Source organism: Lutjanus erythropterus, chromosome 21 (genome assembly GCF_056507025.1).
Source record: "Lutjanus erythropterus isolate fLutEry1 chromosome 21, fLutEry1.hap2, whole genome shotgun sequence".
Classification (NCBI taxonomy): Eukaryota; Metazoa; Chordata; class Actinopteri; order Lutjaniformes; family Lutjanidae; genus Lutjanus; species Lutjanus erythropterus.
In genome coordinates, this window is record NC_139337.1 from 20,313,131 (window position 1) to 20,330,819 (window position 17,689).

The 17,689-nt window shown below is 39.8% G+C and overlaps 1 protein-coding gene across 2 annotated transcripts; it reads right to left on the bottom strand.

The window, feature by feature from the left end:
• Positions 1-651: 651 nt before the first annotated feature.
• On the bottom strand, positions 652-17,086 carry gyg1b (glycogenin 1b). 2 transcript variants are annotated; one of them, XM_084747025.1, is made up of 8 exons: positions 16,928-17,086; positions 14,200-14,335; positions 13,530-13,704; positions 13,270-13,432; positions 5,433-5,559; positions 3,293-3,509; positions 1,898-1,936; positions 652-1,591 (listed from the first exon to the last, which is right to left on the bottom strand). In XM_084747025.1, the coding sequence occupies exons 1-8, from the start codon at positions 16,932-16,934 to the stop codon at positions 1,445-1,447; spliced, it is 1,011 nt and encodes a 336-aa protein (XP_084603151.1). In that variant the 5' UTR covers positions 16,935-17,086; the 3' UTR covers positions 652-1,444. The 2 variants fall into 2 exon arrangements, with proteins under 2 accessions (XP_084603151.1, XP_084603152.1); XM_084747026.1 differs by lacking the exon at positions 1,898-1,936.
• Positions 17,087-17,689: the final 603 nt, after the last annotated feature.

The window sequence follows — 17,689 nt, forward strand, 5'->3', positions numbered from 1 at the left end:
ACATTGTTGATATCTGGCTTTCTCTTTGCATCGTAGAGCAGGAACTTGCATTTGTACATGCATCTACAAACTGTGTTTACTGAAGTTTACAGAAGTGTTCCCAAGCCCATGTAGTAATATTCTTTATATAAATATATAAATTGCCACCTGAGGGGTAATAATTTTCCCTTGTCTGTTGCCTCTGTCCATTTTTTTTAAACTTCTTGTCGGAGTAAAATTCAGAATGAGTGTATATTTACAAAAAACAATAAAGTTTATCAGTTTGAACATTACTTACCTTGTAATTGTACCCTATTCAATTAAATACAAAATGATTTGCATATCACTGCGTTCTGTTTTTTATTTACTTTTTCCACAACATCCCAACTTTTGTCTTGTATTTCATCCTTCATGGGAGTAAAATATTTGTTTCACAGTTTGAGCATGGTGTTTTTTGGATGGCTAGATTAAGCAAAGTGCTTCCATACAAATGTGTTATTAACAGCTTAGTTGTTAGACAGCATTGGGTTGGTATTTGCAGATTCTGAAGGTTGCTGTATCACTGTAACCTAATTTTACACGCAAATATATTGAACATACTCCAGCTGTATCAGTTACACGTTACTCAAGACCTCACAGATGTCAAGGAAAAAACACACCAGTGCAAATCCAAACCTTTTGATGAGGTTTTTAATGTTTCCAGATGAAAGATTTTGTGGTACAGCCAACATCCTGGTCAAGTAAAACACAAGAAAGTTACAAATCTCTTCACCTATAGAAGTTAAGAAGAACAGATCGCATGGTGGCAATAGAGAGAGCAAGACACTAAGGCACTAGGATCTAGTGTATATGTATGGCTACATGGCCATACCATGGCCTTTAGAGGTGCTGTAAACATATTTTATATCTAGAGGCTGTTTCAATTCAAAAGCAAGAGCAATCAACTTCTGAGGAAGGTAAATATTAATGCTCAGAAGCCTGCTACATGACTGCATAGTAAAAAAAAAAAAAACAAAGGAAGAAAGGAAAATGAAGAATGTTCATGTGAGTGACTGCTAATCTTAGACACAGATACAAAAAGGCCCAGTTCAACTCTTGTTGCCATCTCCTTTTCACAAAAAGAGCAATGACATGAAAAAAAAGTGAATTTGTGTTATAAATCTTTCCTGATTTTCTTCACAGTGTAGCAGAACAGATACCTGTGGCAGGGAAAACTCATTAATAACAGTTTTGCATAGACAATTAGAGCGGTTCATAATATTTGACTTTTATTTCCCATTTAAACAGTGCCATCTTTGGAGTTTGGAGGGGGTAGTGCTGGTGGAGGGAGAGACTCAACTCATTTCTAGTTGAGAAACGGGTAGGAAGGAAGAATGCAACCGTTTTACAGCATCTTCTTGAGAGACATGTGGTGACAGTTTGTTAAACTGCGAGTGCTCTTTTGATATCCCACTGCATTGCTTCTTTATTTGAGGAAAGTGTCAAGCTTTCTCTGGATATTGTCAAAGGAGTCCATTCCCATGTAGTCAGCCTGACCTTGCTCCCATTTCTGCTTCCGTTCTTCTGAGGTCATCTGGGGTTCGAGTAATTGTGCGTACGATTGGCTCGAAAACTGAAGGAAAAAAAAGAGAAAACAATACACAATAGTGAAACAAAGAGCGGGAAAAACTAAATATGAATCAATGACGAGACACAGAACATGTATTTTGCGCTCATTACGTTTTGAAAGCGCTGTACTCGCCATACGTAGCCTTTCCACATTAATGGCCACAAGCGAAAGCTATGATTTTAGAGGGAGAGCACTAATAGCATTGAACCAACTGATTTTAGGGGAACAGCAGTAATAAATTAAGCATTAAACCAGGTGCCAGCATATTGTTATTGAATAAAGAAAAACAAGACCAATACAACACCATACCTGTACACTTTCAACAGTGACCGTGTCACTGTACTGGGACTTTATGAGATGAATATGAAGACAGAAAAGACGTGTATCATCCAGAATTGCAGCAAAATAAAATAAAAGTAAAAAGTGGAAGGTAGAAGGTAGAAAGTAAAATAATTAAAGGAGAAAAAAAATAACACGTATGTGACAGAGAGACAGTGAATACAGTGAGACAGAGAGTACATGTGCTTACATAAATACAGTACAGTTCATTTCCAAACATGTAGTAGTTTCCTGCTTTAACAATGCAAGCACTACAATCACCAAGTCCTTTAATTTTTTTTATAGAACTGAAGTTGTTAACTGTAAAAAGCTGACTATGTCACAGTTCTAAAAAAGCTGTTTGAATGGCCTTATGAACGTAATGCCACAAAGCAAGGCTCAACAATAAGGATTGCCAGGGGACAAGTAAAATACCGCTCCAGCAAATCACTCGCCAAATCCAGCAAGTGGAAAAAAACAAACATTTTTTCCAAAGCTGATCGGGAAAGTAACTAAGAGCCATTTTGCTTCTTGTCTCAGTACCAATTTATCTGCAAGAAAATGTCGGTGGATAAAGACATTTATGAGCTGAAGTGTAAGCAAGCATTTCAATTATCCTTGAGACAGGAGTTTAGTTGGGTGGTGTTCAAGGATATCGGTAAAACTCCAACAGTGTATTGCACAGTTTGCAGCAAGTTTGAGTGTGAGGCGGATAGAAACGGAGCTCTTGGGACTTACAAGTAAGTAAATTGTCCTCCAACTATATAGAAACGAGACTAATTTAATGTTCAGAATATTACGTTAGTTATGAATAAATAGACAATTAACTTCACAAGCTGCACTGCTGCGACACCGCTTGTAATATATTTAGACAAGTGTGTATTGCACCAAAATTAAGCGTGCAGAATTGCAGTGGAAGTAGAGTGTGTGTGTGTGTGTGTGTGTGTGTGTGTGTGTGTGTGTCCATGATTCGTCCACTCAGGGCCTCGCATCCCACCTACAATAGTCATGTTGCGCATTAGCACCAGCAACGCCCCAGAGCATGAACACAGATGCAAGAGGGAACCCTAAAACTGATTATTACACCATGTCATGTTATTAAAAAAAAAAAAAAAAAAAAAAAAATGCTAGTCACAAGTTCCATGAATAAAGGAAATTGTATAATGGCAAAAATTGACTTGGGACAAAAAGATTTCTGACCCACTTGCCTGACTGAGAAAATGGGGAAGAAAAAAAAAAACTTTGAACCCTAAAAAAGTAATACTGTAAAAAGGCAAATAAACGAGACATGAATTAATGTCAACATTTTATCTGATGGAACAGACTGATGTACTTGCAGTGTAAATGCAGGACTGTGGGTCCATTAAAACAAAAGTGTTCATTCACCTCGACACATCCGGAGTGGAAAGGCCGGTCTCCATATTGTTCCTGCAGCATGGGGACCACAGAGCTGGAGTACAGGGTCCACCAGTCAAGGAGGAAGGTGGGGTGTGCTGTGGCCTCGTGCACACTCCCTGCAATCTGTTTGGCTTTGGGGTCAAATGTGTAACTCCATGGCTTGGTCTTCCCCAGGAAATGGACCACCTTGGCATTGCCACCGTATCTGAAATGAATAACACAGTGCACTCAACATGTTGTCAGCAAGCAGAACACTGACCACGTTTTTAGAAATTTAATAGAAGAACAATATTATAGAGTATAAAGAATATGTTAAGTATCAAATTCCCTGTGAGATTCTCCTGTTTGAGTTTAACACCCTGCAGGGTCTCACCCTGACCTACATTACAGAACTCCTGTCCCCACACAGAGAGGTATTGTGCGATTTGTTTAAGTACCAGGGCGCGCCTGTGACGCATGCACACTAAAATTATGGCTTGTGTCAGGTCTTTGAACCACTGTTCCTGCTTACACATACATAAAACAGAGTTTTATAAACATTAGTCAACTATAACTGACCACCTGATCAAATGTTTGACTGACTTTATGAATAGTTTCGTTATGTTGAGAGGATTAAGCAGCTGTCAGTCCACATAAGCGCTCACTCTCTCTCTTTAGTGATGATTCGCTCTTCAATTGTATAATCCCATTTGATTTTTTTTAATTAAACAAACTGTAAATATTCTATTTCATCATGTGAAATATTCTATTTCATCAAGGTGGAGCGTCATTCTGGTCCATACAGTACAGCTAGGCCCCCTCAGATCTACACATTAAGGCCTGTTTAGGGCTTCCTAAAAACAGAAGAACAGTAGAATCTCTTGACTTAAGAACCACTTTTAATTCCTTGCCAACTCAGGCAATGATTCTTGACATGATCTGTATTCTACTTCTTCTGTCTATGTGCATGTGCTAATGTCTAGTGATAACCCTTTTGTTCAGTTACGTTTGTTGTAGAGGACACTTTAAAGGTGCCGTGTGTAACCGGCTGATTCCACCAAGGAAAAGTAGGCTATGTTGTTAAATAGTTTCTTTTCTGTCTGTCTTTACGTTTCACCACCACACTTCTACAGAAGTCCAGAAAGGACAAACCAAATACCGGCACTACACATGGTCTTTCACCCTTCGAATAACTTGTACAAACTTGGAAGGGGAGCCAAGGAGGGAGATGAGGCGCAGTCTGCAAGCTCACCAATAGATGCCACTAAATCCTACACACTAGTCCTTTAAAGTGCTCTATGAACAAATTTAACCTTGAAAGAAAAGCTCTGATGTCCTCATTCATCACGTCACGGAACTGTTATTTTCTAATAAGGCTGAGTTATAATAAGGCTGCACTTGTTGTATTGGTATCATCTTGCTCCCACTGGACCACAACATTATTAAATAGTGACTATAACACACCATGCCCAAAGAGTATGCACACAAATAAATATGACTCTGGGCTTCGGGGAGTTCATTTTGTTGTTTTGCCAGACCTCTTAAGCACCACTATTGCTGACAACTAGCAACAAGTAAATACATGTTTATCACCCGTCATCCTGATTTGGATGCCAGGAAATACCAAACCTAAGAGCCTGTTGATGAGGTTTGTTTCTATGAGGAGAGAGGTTTTGACACTGTGAGGATGGGAGGGGGGGGGCTTAAGACGGAGTGCACAATGACCAGTCCTCGAGGCGAACATAAAAGGTCTTTAAATAAACCGCTCTATTTTAGGATTTGGTTTCAGCTGTTGGGAGCTCAGTGGTGGATATCCAACCCAGTGCTGAGGCCTGCTGGGGGATGCTCCGACTGAGCCGCTGGAATCTTCTCATCTCGCTTGTCGTAACCTGATGTCATGTCACGATGTAACCACATGTTCATGTGATCCAGTATCTGCTTACACCTTGGCCGTGCATCCTATACACAAGATTTTCAGTCACATTGACAGACACTCTGCTGCAATGCAACACAACTGTCTGTCTGGAAGTATATAGTAGTAGCTTTAACTGTAGAAACACATTAAAATGAAATGTTTAAAATCACAACTCTAACTACTATGTGAATGTTTTTTTTAGAAACATCACCTCTTTTGTAGACAGACACTTACTGCTTGAATGCTGGAAGGTAAGTATAGATGGCTATGCTGCTGAGGTTGTAGATGAACGGGAGGTGTTTCGATATGTCAGCTGTTGCCCAAGTGTTGAAGAAGCCGTTCAAAACACCTTGGTCTCCACCTGAAACAGAGTGAAAAAATTTAACATATGACAGTATATGAAAATATCTGGAAGCATCCGTGGAATCTGCCGTTTCAGATGTGGTAAAACTCTGTTGAGGTTTAAAGATGATCTTCCCTAATTGTTGTAAAATCTTCGTGAAACCAAAGACTAATTTAAGATTAGTTAATCACAGTTTAGTTTTAAATTGTGCAACAGCATTGTTGCAAATCTTCATTTAGAAAAAAATTATTGATGTAAAGTGAAATTAAAAGTTATTATACAATAATTTACAAGTATACAATTTCCTAGCTAGCTAATAAGTTAACTAAACAAAGTTACCAAAACATTGCATTGTTTGCTAGCTAGCTAAAAAGTTGGTTTGTTGGCCCACTCATGATGGCTCAGCAGAGTTATCTTGCTCAATCTAAAAAGACAGCAGCCATTTTTAAAAACCTGTAAGTTTTAAGTTAATATTGGACAGTTTAAATTAAGTTTAAAATTTGGTAAAAACCTGAGTAAATTTAACCTGGGTTTAGGATAAAAACTAAACAGATTTAAAGAGGTTTAAATGAATTTTAAACTACGTTAAAAGTTCGGTGCAATATAATTTAAAGTTAAACCATGATTTAATTGGGGTTAAGAATTAATCCATGTTGGTGCAACCCCGCCTGATTCACTTTGAAGGGCATTTTCAAACATTTAAAAGTGAGTTTTCAAGGTTGAAAACTTCAATAAAACACCAATATAAGGTCCAAAGAGAGAGTAGGGGTGCTTCTGTCTAATTTATTTATACTAGTAGCATGTATATGCTGTGAGAAACTCTGTTAAGGTGGCGTAACAGCCCAATTATCTTACGAAATGCAGCTTACAACATGCTTTGGCAGGTTTAGAGTATGACTGGATAGCTTTTTGGAAAGAGGAAAAGCTGAATGATAGTGCAGTCAAATGATCTGTCCACCTGTGACAGCCAGATTAATTAGTCTTTCCGCCTGGTCGACATTAGTCAGCAGGATAGACAAGCCGTTGGAGTAATGTTCCCACACATTCAGAGCACAGAGCTGGATTTCCATCCTTTACAAACAGATAAGATCATCTGAAATGAAGTTATCTGACTTGCTAGAAGACACCGACAGAATCGTGCCATTTGAAGCCAGTGACAGTGACAGTGTAGATTTACAAAGAGCACAGAGGCTTAAGGACATATAATGTACAGGACATATATGTCACATGTACATTACTGTGACATTCTAGACTCTACTCTCCACTGATGGTAAAATATCAAAGATCAGTGTGTTGTATACAGGCCCTGGGGGTATATATATAGGAGGGATAGGTTCTTTGGGCTAATCCACCATAGCAGTAAGGATTTATTCATCTGGTATATGACAAAGATTGATTGCCTGCCTTTTGCTGACTGACCTCAAATACTCAGCTCAGTTCAAAGTCAAAATCTGCAGCAACACCAGACGTCTTTCAACAAGCTGCAGTATCATAGCCTGTTAACAGATGGCAAGGCTGGAAGGCCTGATTGCACTTTTGTGGACTTCATTTCACAGAGCTTATGTTGCTAATTGAGGTAATGGCAAAGTACGTTTTGACAGCAATATCTACTCTCATTCCCTGCTCATGAGGCATTTAAATTTTGGGTGTGGTGTTGTCAGTTGCCACGAGGTTTGTCAGTCAATGTTTGTTAAACATGCTGATGTGCTTCATGTCATTCACAGCCCCTATGACTTACATAACACTGCACTGACAATCGTGTTTCAGACAGTTTGGTTTTGCTCATTCTACAGCAGCTGAATGCTCCACTGTGTTCACCTGCTGGTCACTAACTTTGTCTGTCATGTGCTGCTAGGCACGTAGCACACAGTGTTTTTATTAGAGCTTGCTGTTTCTGGAAAGTAAGGTTGCACAATTAATCATCATCAAAAACACTGCGATCTCAAATCCCACATCTATGCAATCGCATTTCGAAATGCCAATGATTCAGTTGCTCCTATAAGACAAACAGACCACATCTTCACATCACAGCTGCCAAACCACACAAACCTCAATAATGCAAATGATATACAGTGCATAAGCAGTCCATTTTGTATGTTCAGCAGCATTTCAGTCACTCTTTGATTAAGTGTTCTAAAGTAAGAGGAAAAGAGATATTTTCGTTACAAGAGACTTAGAAGTTTAAGTTCAGCACATTGATAGTTACGTCTGTTTAAAGCCCTGTCTTGACAGAAAGTGTCTCAGATGTGTTCATTAATTTGAGTGCAATCAATGTTTTTCTTAGAAGGAAAAATCATAGTACACATTTTAGCAAGAATCCTGCAGCCCTACTGGAAACAACATTCACGATGGCAGAGACACTGAACCTGAAAGCAACTTGCACGAGTGTGTTTGAACATACGTCATAGTGTGGTCAGTAAACCTGGATGTGCGACCACGTTCTGTGATGTAAACAAAAAGGATTACACCCTGAATGTTTTATTGAAGCCGACTTCCAGGTGCCTGTGCGGAAGCTGCTAAAACTTACTGAGAAGGACTTGGACAACAGAAAAGGGTGCTACATTTTGAGAAACTAAGGGTAATGGGTGGCGTCTTGGAGGGACAACCCAACATCGTGAACAACCTTGTTTTTTCACCAAGCCCACACAAAGCTGAAGACCTTGAATGTCACAAAGATTTTATGGCAAGTGGATGCATGAGAGAGGCTCAGTATCATGAAAGGTAGGTGATCAACTGATCTTTACATTTTTGACATTTCATTAAATATCTAAGACTTTGAGGAACTCGAGTCTGATAGTCTACCAGTACAACTTCTTGGATCAGATCACAAATCTGTCGTACGCGCACACACAAACACGCAATTAAAAACATCCCTTTTAGGGTGAACACAGGTAACAAGCAGAGTCAGGGTGCTACTATTGTGCATGTTGACTCACTGGAAAGGCTCTGCTACACTAAATGGAGCCGGACCTTAACTGGTATCATGATGAATCAGTGTGATCGACCAATTAAGCACAGCCTGTACACACCCAGGCAGCCTTGAGAAGAGGGTTAATCAGCCTCACGTGAAAACACCTGTGTGGACATGTAAGAATTACTCGTTATGGATTTGATTAATTATATGTATGCTGTATTTTGTGTGTATTATGAAAGAACTGCAACTCTGTTTTCATTATACAACCTTGTATAGCAAGAATCATTGAAGCCTTTACCATTGTTCACTTTTTGTTCTTGTTTTACTTTAAATTCAGTCTGCTTAATCTAATTGTCTTATGAGTAACTGAAACATTTAGAAACCAGTTTTAAAAAATTAAACATTATAAGCTTAAAGTGCACTTTTTGTTTAAACCTTTTTTGGTACCATCAGAAATATGTTCATAGCATCAAGTGTGAAAAGGTGTAAAGTTTCCCTGACAGAGCTGGTATCAAATGTCTGGTCAGAGTTGCACAATCATGAAAAAATGTCATTATTAGACTCCTGTTTTACCTGCTTTTAGTTTTTGTCCAATTCGTTGTATTTACAAGATTTTCCATGTGAGAAGTTTTATTTTAGTACATAGAAAAAGTACTGTAAAAGGTATTGTTTTGGTACCAGTACTGAAACCCAGACATATCTGTTGAGATTCCCAGCCCTATTCATGACAACCCAACTTTAAATAATACAACTAGACACAAGTATTTAAACTGTTTTGTCTCTCTATGTGCTGGTGATGTGAATCAACATTGCCCTCTGGGTTAACCCGTTTTTTAAAGTTTGGACTTGAGTCGTCTCGGGTCCTGGGGGCCCGACTGGAGGGCTGGACAGCCACTCGCCCTCACTCAATTTGGCTAATTTAGAACTGGGGCATTGTCATGGCGGCGGCTTACGTAAACACAGAACTCAGAGGACAGTTTGGGGCGCGGGGATGCATTTGATGTTAAGTAGGTCACTTACACTTCAAGTATCTGAATTGAGCCTGTATTAAAACCTTTTTTTTTTCCCCAGTGAACATCTCCTCTATTACATCATCACATCTGCAACTGACCAGGCAGAGCACTGAAACCAAGCAAAGACACAAGGTCACTATTGACTATTCATGCTGAACAGCTTCTGCTAGCAGCCATATAATAATTCACTGGACTGACAGTGGCACAAGAGAAGATGCTGGCCTTTAATAGAACTTTCACATGTAACTCCTAAAAAGCACAAGCCTGTACAGTCTGTGAAACCGCAGACTGCTGCAGTCTAAAATAACACACATAGCTGCTGTTTGTCCGAAGCCACAACCTCCGCTGGGGATTTCAAAACTTAATATGGGGCCGAGGGTCTTCATTTTGAGGGGATGAGCAGAGCTCAGCAAGAATGTGCATCTAACTCTGCCAGTTTGTGTTGGCAGCGGACAACACTGGAGCCACAGATGAAGAGATAGAGCCTCTGGGTTCACCCACAGAAATTATTTTCTTGTTGTCTCTGCTCAACTATTTTCAATATGCCTGCAGAGACTGAGCTGCACATGTACATGATGTATTCCTTACAGTAGAGTGGAAGTGAAATGCTAAAGGTCAAAGCCATTTCAACTCATGCCCCAGTGCACATGAAAAGACCATCCATGTCTATAAATAAGACAGCTTTATTCATTAGCATGCCATCAGGCATACAGACGCTGTCATCACAGTGAAATATTGCATATAAAAATATAAATAAAATTATGCTAAGGAAAAAAGAAAAAAAATCACATGAATTGACATTGACAAACTGGAGTATTTCCTAGAAAAATTAAGACAATAAGGTCTTTGTCCATGGTTGTGATGGAAGGACTCTCCAACAAACACTTGTGGCAGCCAGAATGAGTCGGCTCTTGAAAGCTTTGGCTGCCACTAAGCAAACTAATTGGTTTTTCCAATGAACTCTGCCTGATGGAATCTGTTTCACAGTATCACAAGGGAAAACAGCTTCTCACTTAATGTTAAAAAAAAAGTTTACTGCTACTAACAAGGACAAGCCCCCACTCATCCAAGTCCTACTATGGAGTTGCATGCTGTTTTGTTTATCCCACAACTACTTCCTTTGTTTAGCAGCATTTTTTAGGTCACAGCACCCCGGGGACACGAATTTGATTAGAGCACAAACGATATACAGACAGGTGTGATTTTCGAAGAGATTTAAAAATAATCAAAGTCTCATACAACACAATTTAACAGTTAATTTCACTAAAATTAGCTAATTTTTTAAAAATTATTTTATGTAACAGCTCTGATTCTCATCAAAAACTTTATATTAAAACATAGCTATAACCAAACTAGCCGTAACAATAGTCCCCTTGTTTGTTGACAGCGTTACCAATAATTTCCTTCTGAAAACATCCAAAAGACCATATTCTGTTTTATTCATTTGTTCATTTTGGTAATAAGCCATTGTCAAATTTAAATTGATCAATTAAGATCAGCTGAAATGTTTGAAGCCATCATCTCACACATTTTCAGCTTTTTGATTGGCTGTTGCAAGAAAACTAGTCACACCAAGTTGAGTTTTGCTGTTACTGTTGCTGCTATGCTGCAGATGGCTTTACACCACGTAACTCTACTGCAACCTCCAACCAACTTAAGCTGCATGAAAGTTTCGCTGTGAAAAGCCGGCCTTAAGGTTACTTTCTTTTTCCATCTTCATCAAGATCTTTCAACCACATTTCATCATCTTCAACAGTGAACTGGGTTAGTCTTTACATTCTCAAAAATCTAGCGTGACAGTTTTATAGTCTCCAGATAGGAAAACATTTTTAGAATCACAGTAAATGCATCACTCTGCAGAGACAGGACACTATTAGAGATTAGGCAAATTTGTAATCTATTAATATACATTTTATATATAAGATTATTCAATAATTATTTTTTACTTATCAAGTTGCAGGGTCTGGTTTTATGTTTGGTGACAGCTGCTCAATGCAGCATTGTACAAGTTCTTAGCTACCGTATATGAAAGGTATGTGAAGCTCCAGCGCGGTGACGTAACTGTACACCCCGGCAGGTTGCACTAAGTGTTTAAAAGGATATTAAAAATGCTTACCATGAATGAACGCTCTGTCATGGTAAAATGTTTACTGGATACCTTTGGAACGCTTTTAAATAAAATATGCCACAGGCCGTTTCTAGTGTTAGGTTTCTAGCTGTTCTATGCAATGTTCAAAAGCTGCCGTAACCTTTTCCAGAAGCAAACATGGTAAACCTGCAGTATATGAGAACCGCAGCACCTAAAGTATGGAGCAATGATCTTTTCAGCCACTGATTTGAGCTTAGTTAAGTAAACCTGATATGCAACCAAAACGACGACCACAATTCAGTTACAGTACGCCTCACGGAGAGGAGTTGTTGAATGTCAACCGGTACTCTGTGAAAAACAGGGCCTCTCAAATTTAACCTCCACCCCGCCCCAGTGAGCCCCTGAGAATAACTCAGCAGAGCTGGACGGTCTGTGACAGGAGGGCCTTGTGTCCAGGCACCGGGCTCGATAAAGGCCTTACTTAGAGCAAAAGATAAACAAGCTCGGTTTAACATCATGTTACCAAGAACTCAATGTTACTCAATGCTGAATGTTTGAGCGAGCATGACTCAAAAAAGACTGCTGACATCAAAACTCAGTGGTGGTAAACCATGTCTGGTTTGGCAATTCTAGACACCAAAATCCTTTCTTGTAGCGCATTTACCAATGAAATGTGAAATGTCTATTTTAAGGGAAACTTGTAAATGGCACATACATTTAGGATAACTGATAAGGGGCATATTCAGTGATATGAATAACTGGAACTATTTAGGGAAATACTTTTATTTGCTTTCTTGTCAAGAGTTAGGTGAGAAGATTTATACAATTCTTATTTTGGTAAAGATCCAGTGTGTAAAACTGGCAGAGGCAGAACATGGCAGATATGGTATATAATATCCATATAATATCTAAATAGTGTATAATCATGTAAAAATAAGAAGAATTGCATTTGTTACCTTAGAATAAGCCATTTATCTATGAAGGGCACAAGTCCTTGTCCAGAGTCATGTTGCAAGCACCTGTAACTACAGTAGCCCAGAGCAGACAATCCAACCACTGTCTCTAGAGAAGGCCTTTAAAGTGTTTTGCGAGTTTTGCAGCCATAGTTTATACTACAGGCTTAGAAGGGGCAAGTGAGGTAAGCTGGTTGCAATCTGCAAGCTCACCATCTTTTTTTCTTTAGGTATTTTTTAAATTGTTTCTAATGGGAACATCACATATTTACACTATGCAAAAAACGCCCACAGCGCGAGGAGGAGTTGAGCATCTATTCTGTGCTGGCATTTTTTCTGGTCGCCACGTGGTTGAAAAATGTTCAACTTTGGGTAAAATGCTGCGCTGGTCACTGTCACTTTGGAGGAGGTGGAGGAGGAGGCAGGACAAACTGTGTCCTGTTCGTACTCCTTGACCCAGGTTCCATACAACTTCAGCTCTTGAACCAAGCAAGGGTACTTGTCAAGATGTTTCCTCGCCCACGAAACCCACAGGGTCTCAGCTGAAATAACTCTGTCTCCAAAGTGCTCTAATACGTTCCCAGCTGAGTGTTTTGTAAAGATGTTCATTTTAAGTCCCGACTCTGTACCAGTGTCTTCAAGTTACTTGTTTTGTCCAAGCAACTGTCCAAAACCCATTAATTTACAGCATTATAAAACAAAGAAAACACACTGTTTCATCATAAAACAAAGCATCAAAAGGTGTTTTTCTTGACTTACCATCAAAGCTGCCATGTTCTGTGCTGTACTGAAGCAGTTTGCCATAAGTCTCCATAGAAGGACGAAAAACAAACACACCGGAGTTGAAGCAGTCAGGCCAGCCGGGGTCGGGAGCAGCTGACAACTCTTCCCTGTCGAACAGCTCATCTATATTTGAAACCACCTAGGAGGCAAGAAAAAAAAAAACAAATGCAGACAAACATGTTCAAACCTATTTCACACACGTACCACATTTTTAATGTTTCGTCAGTTCGTCTCACCATTGTGTCTGCGTCCATGAAAACACATTTGGAGTAATTTGTGAGAGTCCAGCAGTGCAGTTTGGTGAAGGTGATGCCCAGGTCAGGCCTCTTCATCATGGCAAGATGTGCTGTGTCGCCGCTGTCCAGAACGTCCACCAGTTTCACCTCATCAAAGATTCTCTTCAGCACGGCCCTGAAAATTGACAGTACTATAGAGTAAATCACCATTGTCTATTGTTAAGTTATACCATGGTCTGGATGACTCCTTGTTTCTGATTGCCTGAAGATATTTATTTTGGGAATGTGACATGGTTAGCAGTTAGTCTTAGTCCAACAGTTCAATGAGGTGAGCCGACTAGAAATATATCCTGTTGCCAAGTCATATCTAAGGTTTGTCTACGATTAATGGTCTTAATTTTTTTCCTCTGGCAAGTGACCAGGGTATAAGCGCGATAATGCCCTACGAGGTGTCCATAATTAGGAATTAATGGCCTACATGCCATCCAGATAATGGACACCTCGTTGGCTGTCCGTTACTTGGATCCATATTAGCTGCTACAAAGCAACAGCCACTCTTTCCTGGGGTCCAATGAAAGTAAAAGAAAAAAAAAAAGACAAGATTTTACAAGAACGCTAGCAGGTGTAGTTCAGAAATGTTGTTACGCTTGTTGAAGGTAGGGTATCTTACTCGCAAGGCTCTGAGACTTGTGGACCAATGAGAGCCACCAGCTTCTTGGATGTGTTGTGGTTGCGGAGGGACTTGCCCAAAACCATGGCTCCCCGAGCATAGTTGTCATTGGTAGCCAACGTCACAAAAGCCTGATCTGTAGAGGAGAGATCAAGGATTAAAATTTACAAAAATGATTCCAGTCTTGGTGCTGCACAGCTGCAGATTATATCATTTAAAGGAAGATATTTGTTAGACTTGTCTCATCTTAGTATCTAACTTTGTCTACAACACACTTTCTGACTCTTTCATTATTTCAGATCTGCCTCGTCTAATTAGTGAAAGCACAAATTTCCCCAAATAGTTTGACAATATCCAGCACAAAAATAAAATATGCAAGTCAAATAATGTCAGTAAGTGCTATAAGTGGAAAGCAGTGAGCTGTGGGGATAAATGTTAAATCTGACTGACACCAAAATGTGTTTGACAAGTTTTACATTGATGCTTGAAATAGCTGAAAGTTTTTTAACTACATTTTTGCTGCCTTGCAAATGCCTTGATAAGAAGTCCCAGAAATGGGACTTCTTATCAAGGCCTGTTATCTATTGTGCATCTGTCCATTCTGAGGTTCCCCCCCTCTACCCAAATGAGGCAAGGGTTTAGAGATCTAGATTGTAAAGCCTCCTGAGGCAAACTGTGATTGGTGTTACTGGGCTATATAAATATAATCTGACTTGACTTATCTGCAGCAACATGAAACAAACAACACAAATAGCCCAAAATACATTAAAAAGTGTAACTACAATAGCCTCCAATCCATCCAGGTAGGGTGGATTCTTTGAATTCTGAAATTAAAAAAAAAAAAAATCTGGCAACTTATTGTTCCAATCAGTCAACAAGTTTAAACATAATTGTCACTTTAAATGCTCAAAAACAACCTGAATTTCCACCACCACTATGTTCTGGCCTGAACGGAAGATTTCTCACTTGTTTTAAGAATAATTAAACTTTTGTAGCCCAGTACCAGATTAAATGTCTCATTAAGGTGAATTTTATTTGCAGTGTGGTGCCTACTCTATACCGCCACCCCTAACGGCTGGGAACAAAATCTATCAGCTACCTGCCAAGTCATGTTTGAGAACAATGACTCGCCTGTGAGAGAACATATAAATCTGAGATGATGAAGTCATCAGGCCCACTGGAGAGGTGGTGTGACTGAAGCATGTGGGCCAACATGAATCCCACTTGGAGTGTATATTAATTTTCTTGGTACTACTGTACCAAGGAAAGTAAGACAGTGAGTATGGTATATATAAAATGTTAATGGGTTGAAGTTTCTATAGGTTTTAGCCAGTCAGCGTGCGGTGTTGCCCATCAGGGCTGCCAGGAAAAGTTGTTCTGTCTCACTGGCTGCACGCAGCGCCACACCTCCTTTCTCTCACGCCCCCTTTTCAATTGGTACAACAAGTCCTCTTGCAATTCTGCATGTAGGCAAGTTAAATCAAGTTTTATTTAAATAGTCTAAGCCAATATCCCAAATCACAATTCGCCTCGGGGGCTTTAACAATCTGTACAGTGTGTAACATCCTCTGTCCTTTGGACCTTCTATCGTGTAAGAAAAAACTCTCCCAAAAAGCTCTTTTAACAGTGAACAAATGGACAAAAGCTCAGGAAGTGCCACAAAGGAGGGATAACCCCTCCCAAGATGGACAGATGTGCAAAAGATGTTGCATGTAGAGAACAGAACAGCAAAGTCACAGGCATGACAAGTAACATGAAACAGATGATATAAGAAAGAAGCAATTTGTTCAACTAGCTATCAGTTAAGCTGTTGATCATTTATTGATTAGTCGAGATGACATCCTCAAATTTCTTGCTTTATTCACAACCCAAAGATATTCAGTTTACCGTCATAAGGGGACTGAGGAAAACAGAAAACTTTCCATCTAAGAGGCAGGAATCAGAGAATTTGAACTTCTTTCTGTAACAAAATAACTCAATACAGTTCCTCGATCATCAAATTAGTTGGCAATAAATTTAATGGTCGACAACTAACCGATTAATCGTTGCAGCTTTAAGCTCAACCACAGCCTGCGTGTGGGCTCAGTGACAGTACTGCACAGGCTGCACACACCCCCTTCCAGTTTCACCAGTAAGATCACACCACAAGTGGGAGTTGAGTTATGGAGAATCATGACAGACAGTAGCACAGTGTGTCCAAAACTAAAAGTCAGGGACCTCAAGGGGGTCCCCTGCAAAAAGGATTAAATGTTGCTGGTAAATGAGAGAGCATAAGACAAGATTTTTTTTTTTTGGTTAACATGAAATAAATGGCGTGGCCCACACAGTTATGGAGGCTAACTTGTGGTCAAATGACAAGTTACACTGTCATTTGGCTGTCAGATATAGTGGTCATGTTTCAGATATGGCTGACAGCTTTAAAGTCAGCTGGTCACTGATAGACAGCAAAACACAGATGGAGACAGAATGTACTTTTACTCTGCAGTTCACTTCAGGAGGCTGCTGCTGCTGAACAAACATTAAAACCAAACAAACAAGCAACTTTTAAGATAACATGACACTGCCATTTTCACGATAGTCAGGCTACAAACTCTTATTTATCTAATATCGCCAAATTTCGCGAGACTCCCACACTTTCCAAACTTTTACAGAGCAGGTTTTTAAGCACGAGGGCGGCGAAAATGGCTGCACGGCGTTTGAAAGGTTAAAATGTTAAAATGTAACGTACCTGCCATGACTGAAGGAGAAGTCAAAGCTACTTTGTAGCCTGGACTTGAGGACACGGCAGCTTTGCGTGGAGAAAAGGGCTGACTAAATATACAGAGGTGGATTTATACCAGCGTGACAGCAGCCAGACACACGGTCACGTGACGGCCCGCACATACACACCCACCTGCTCCCAATATGAGCCAACACACCCCCCTCCAGTTCAGGGAGTTCAGCTATTCACACATTTACAAGTATTCACTGTAAAGGTAGATTCACAAATAGCGCGATTTGGTATTTCTGAACAGGCTTTGCTTATGTTAAGTTAAATTTAGTTTACAACTGGCTTCAAGGGAGAAAAAGGCATAAATTAATCGTCAGTCAGACATATTTCCACATTCCCAAAGCATCATCCTGCAGCCTTGACCTTTTCAAACAACTGTCATGTAGATCCCATGGCTGGTGTCAACTTTACCCGTGGTGACAATGTAGAGATGGTGATGATGATGGTGATGAGGCGCCCAGATCAGGAACAACATGTTCTTTAGTGCACAATAGGTGTGTTGTCGCCATCTTGTGGCAAATAGGCAGTATAGCCAGACAGTGACGAGACAAGCAGGCAATTGTGTAGGTCCCTGGTCCTCTTATAGTTTGTTACACAACAGGGAATTATTTTTAGTGGCCTCAGGAGAGCTCTTCACAGACCAAGTGGTGCTTTTGGAGATGGGCTTATAAGAGGGGGAGGGGGATCAACTGCAACTATGTTAACCATGTGCACATAATG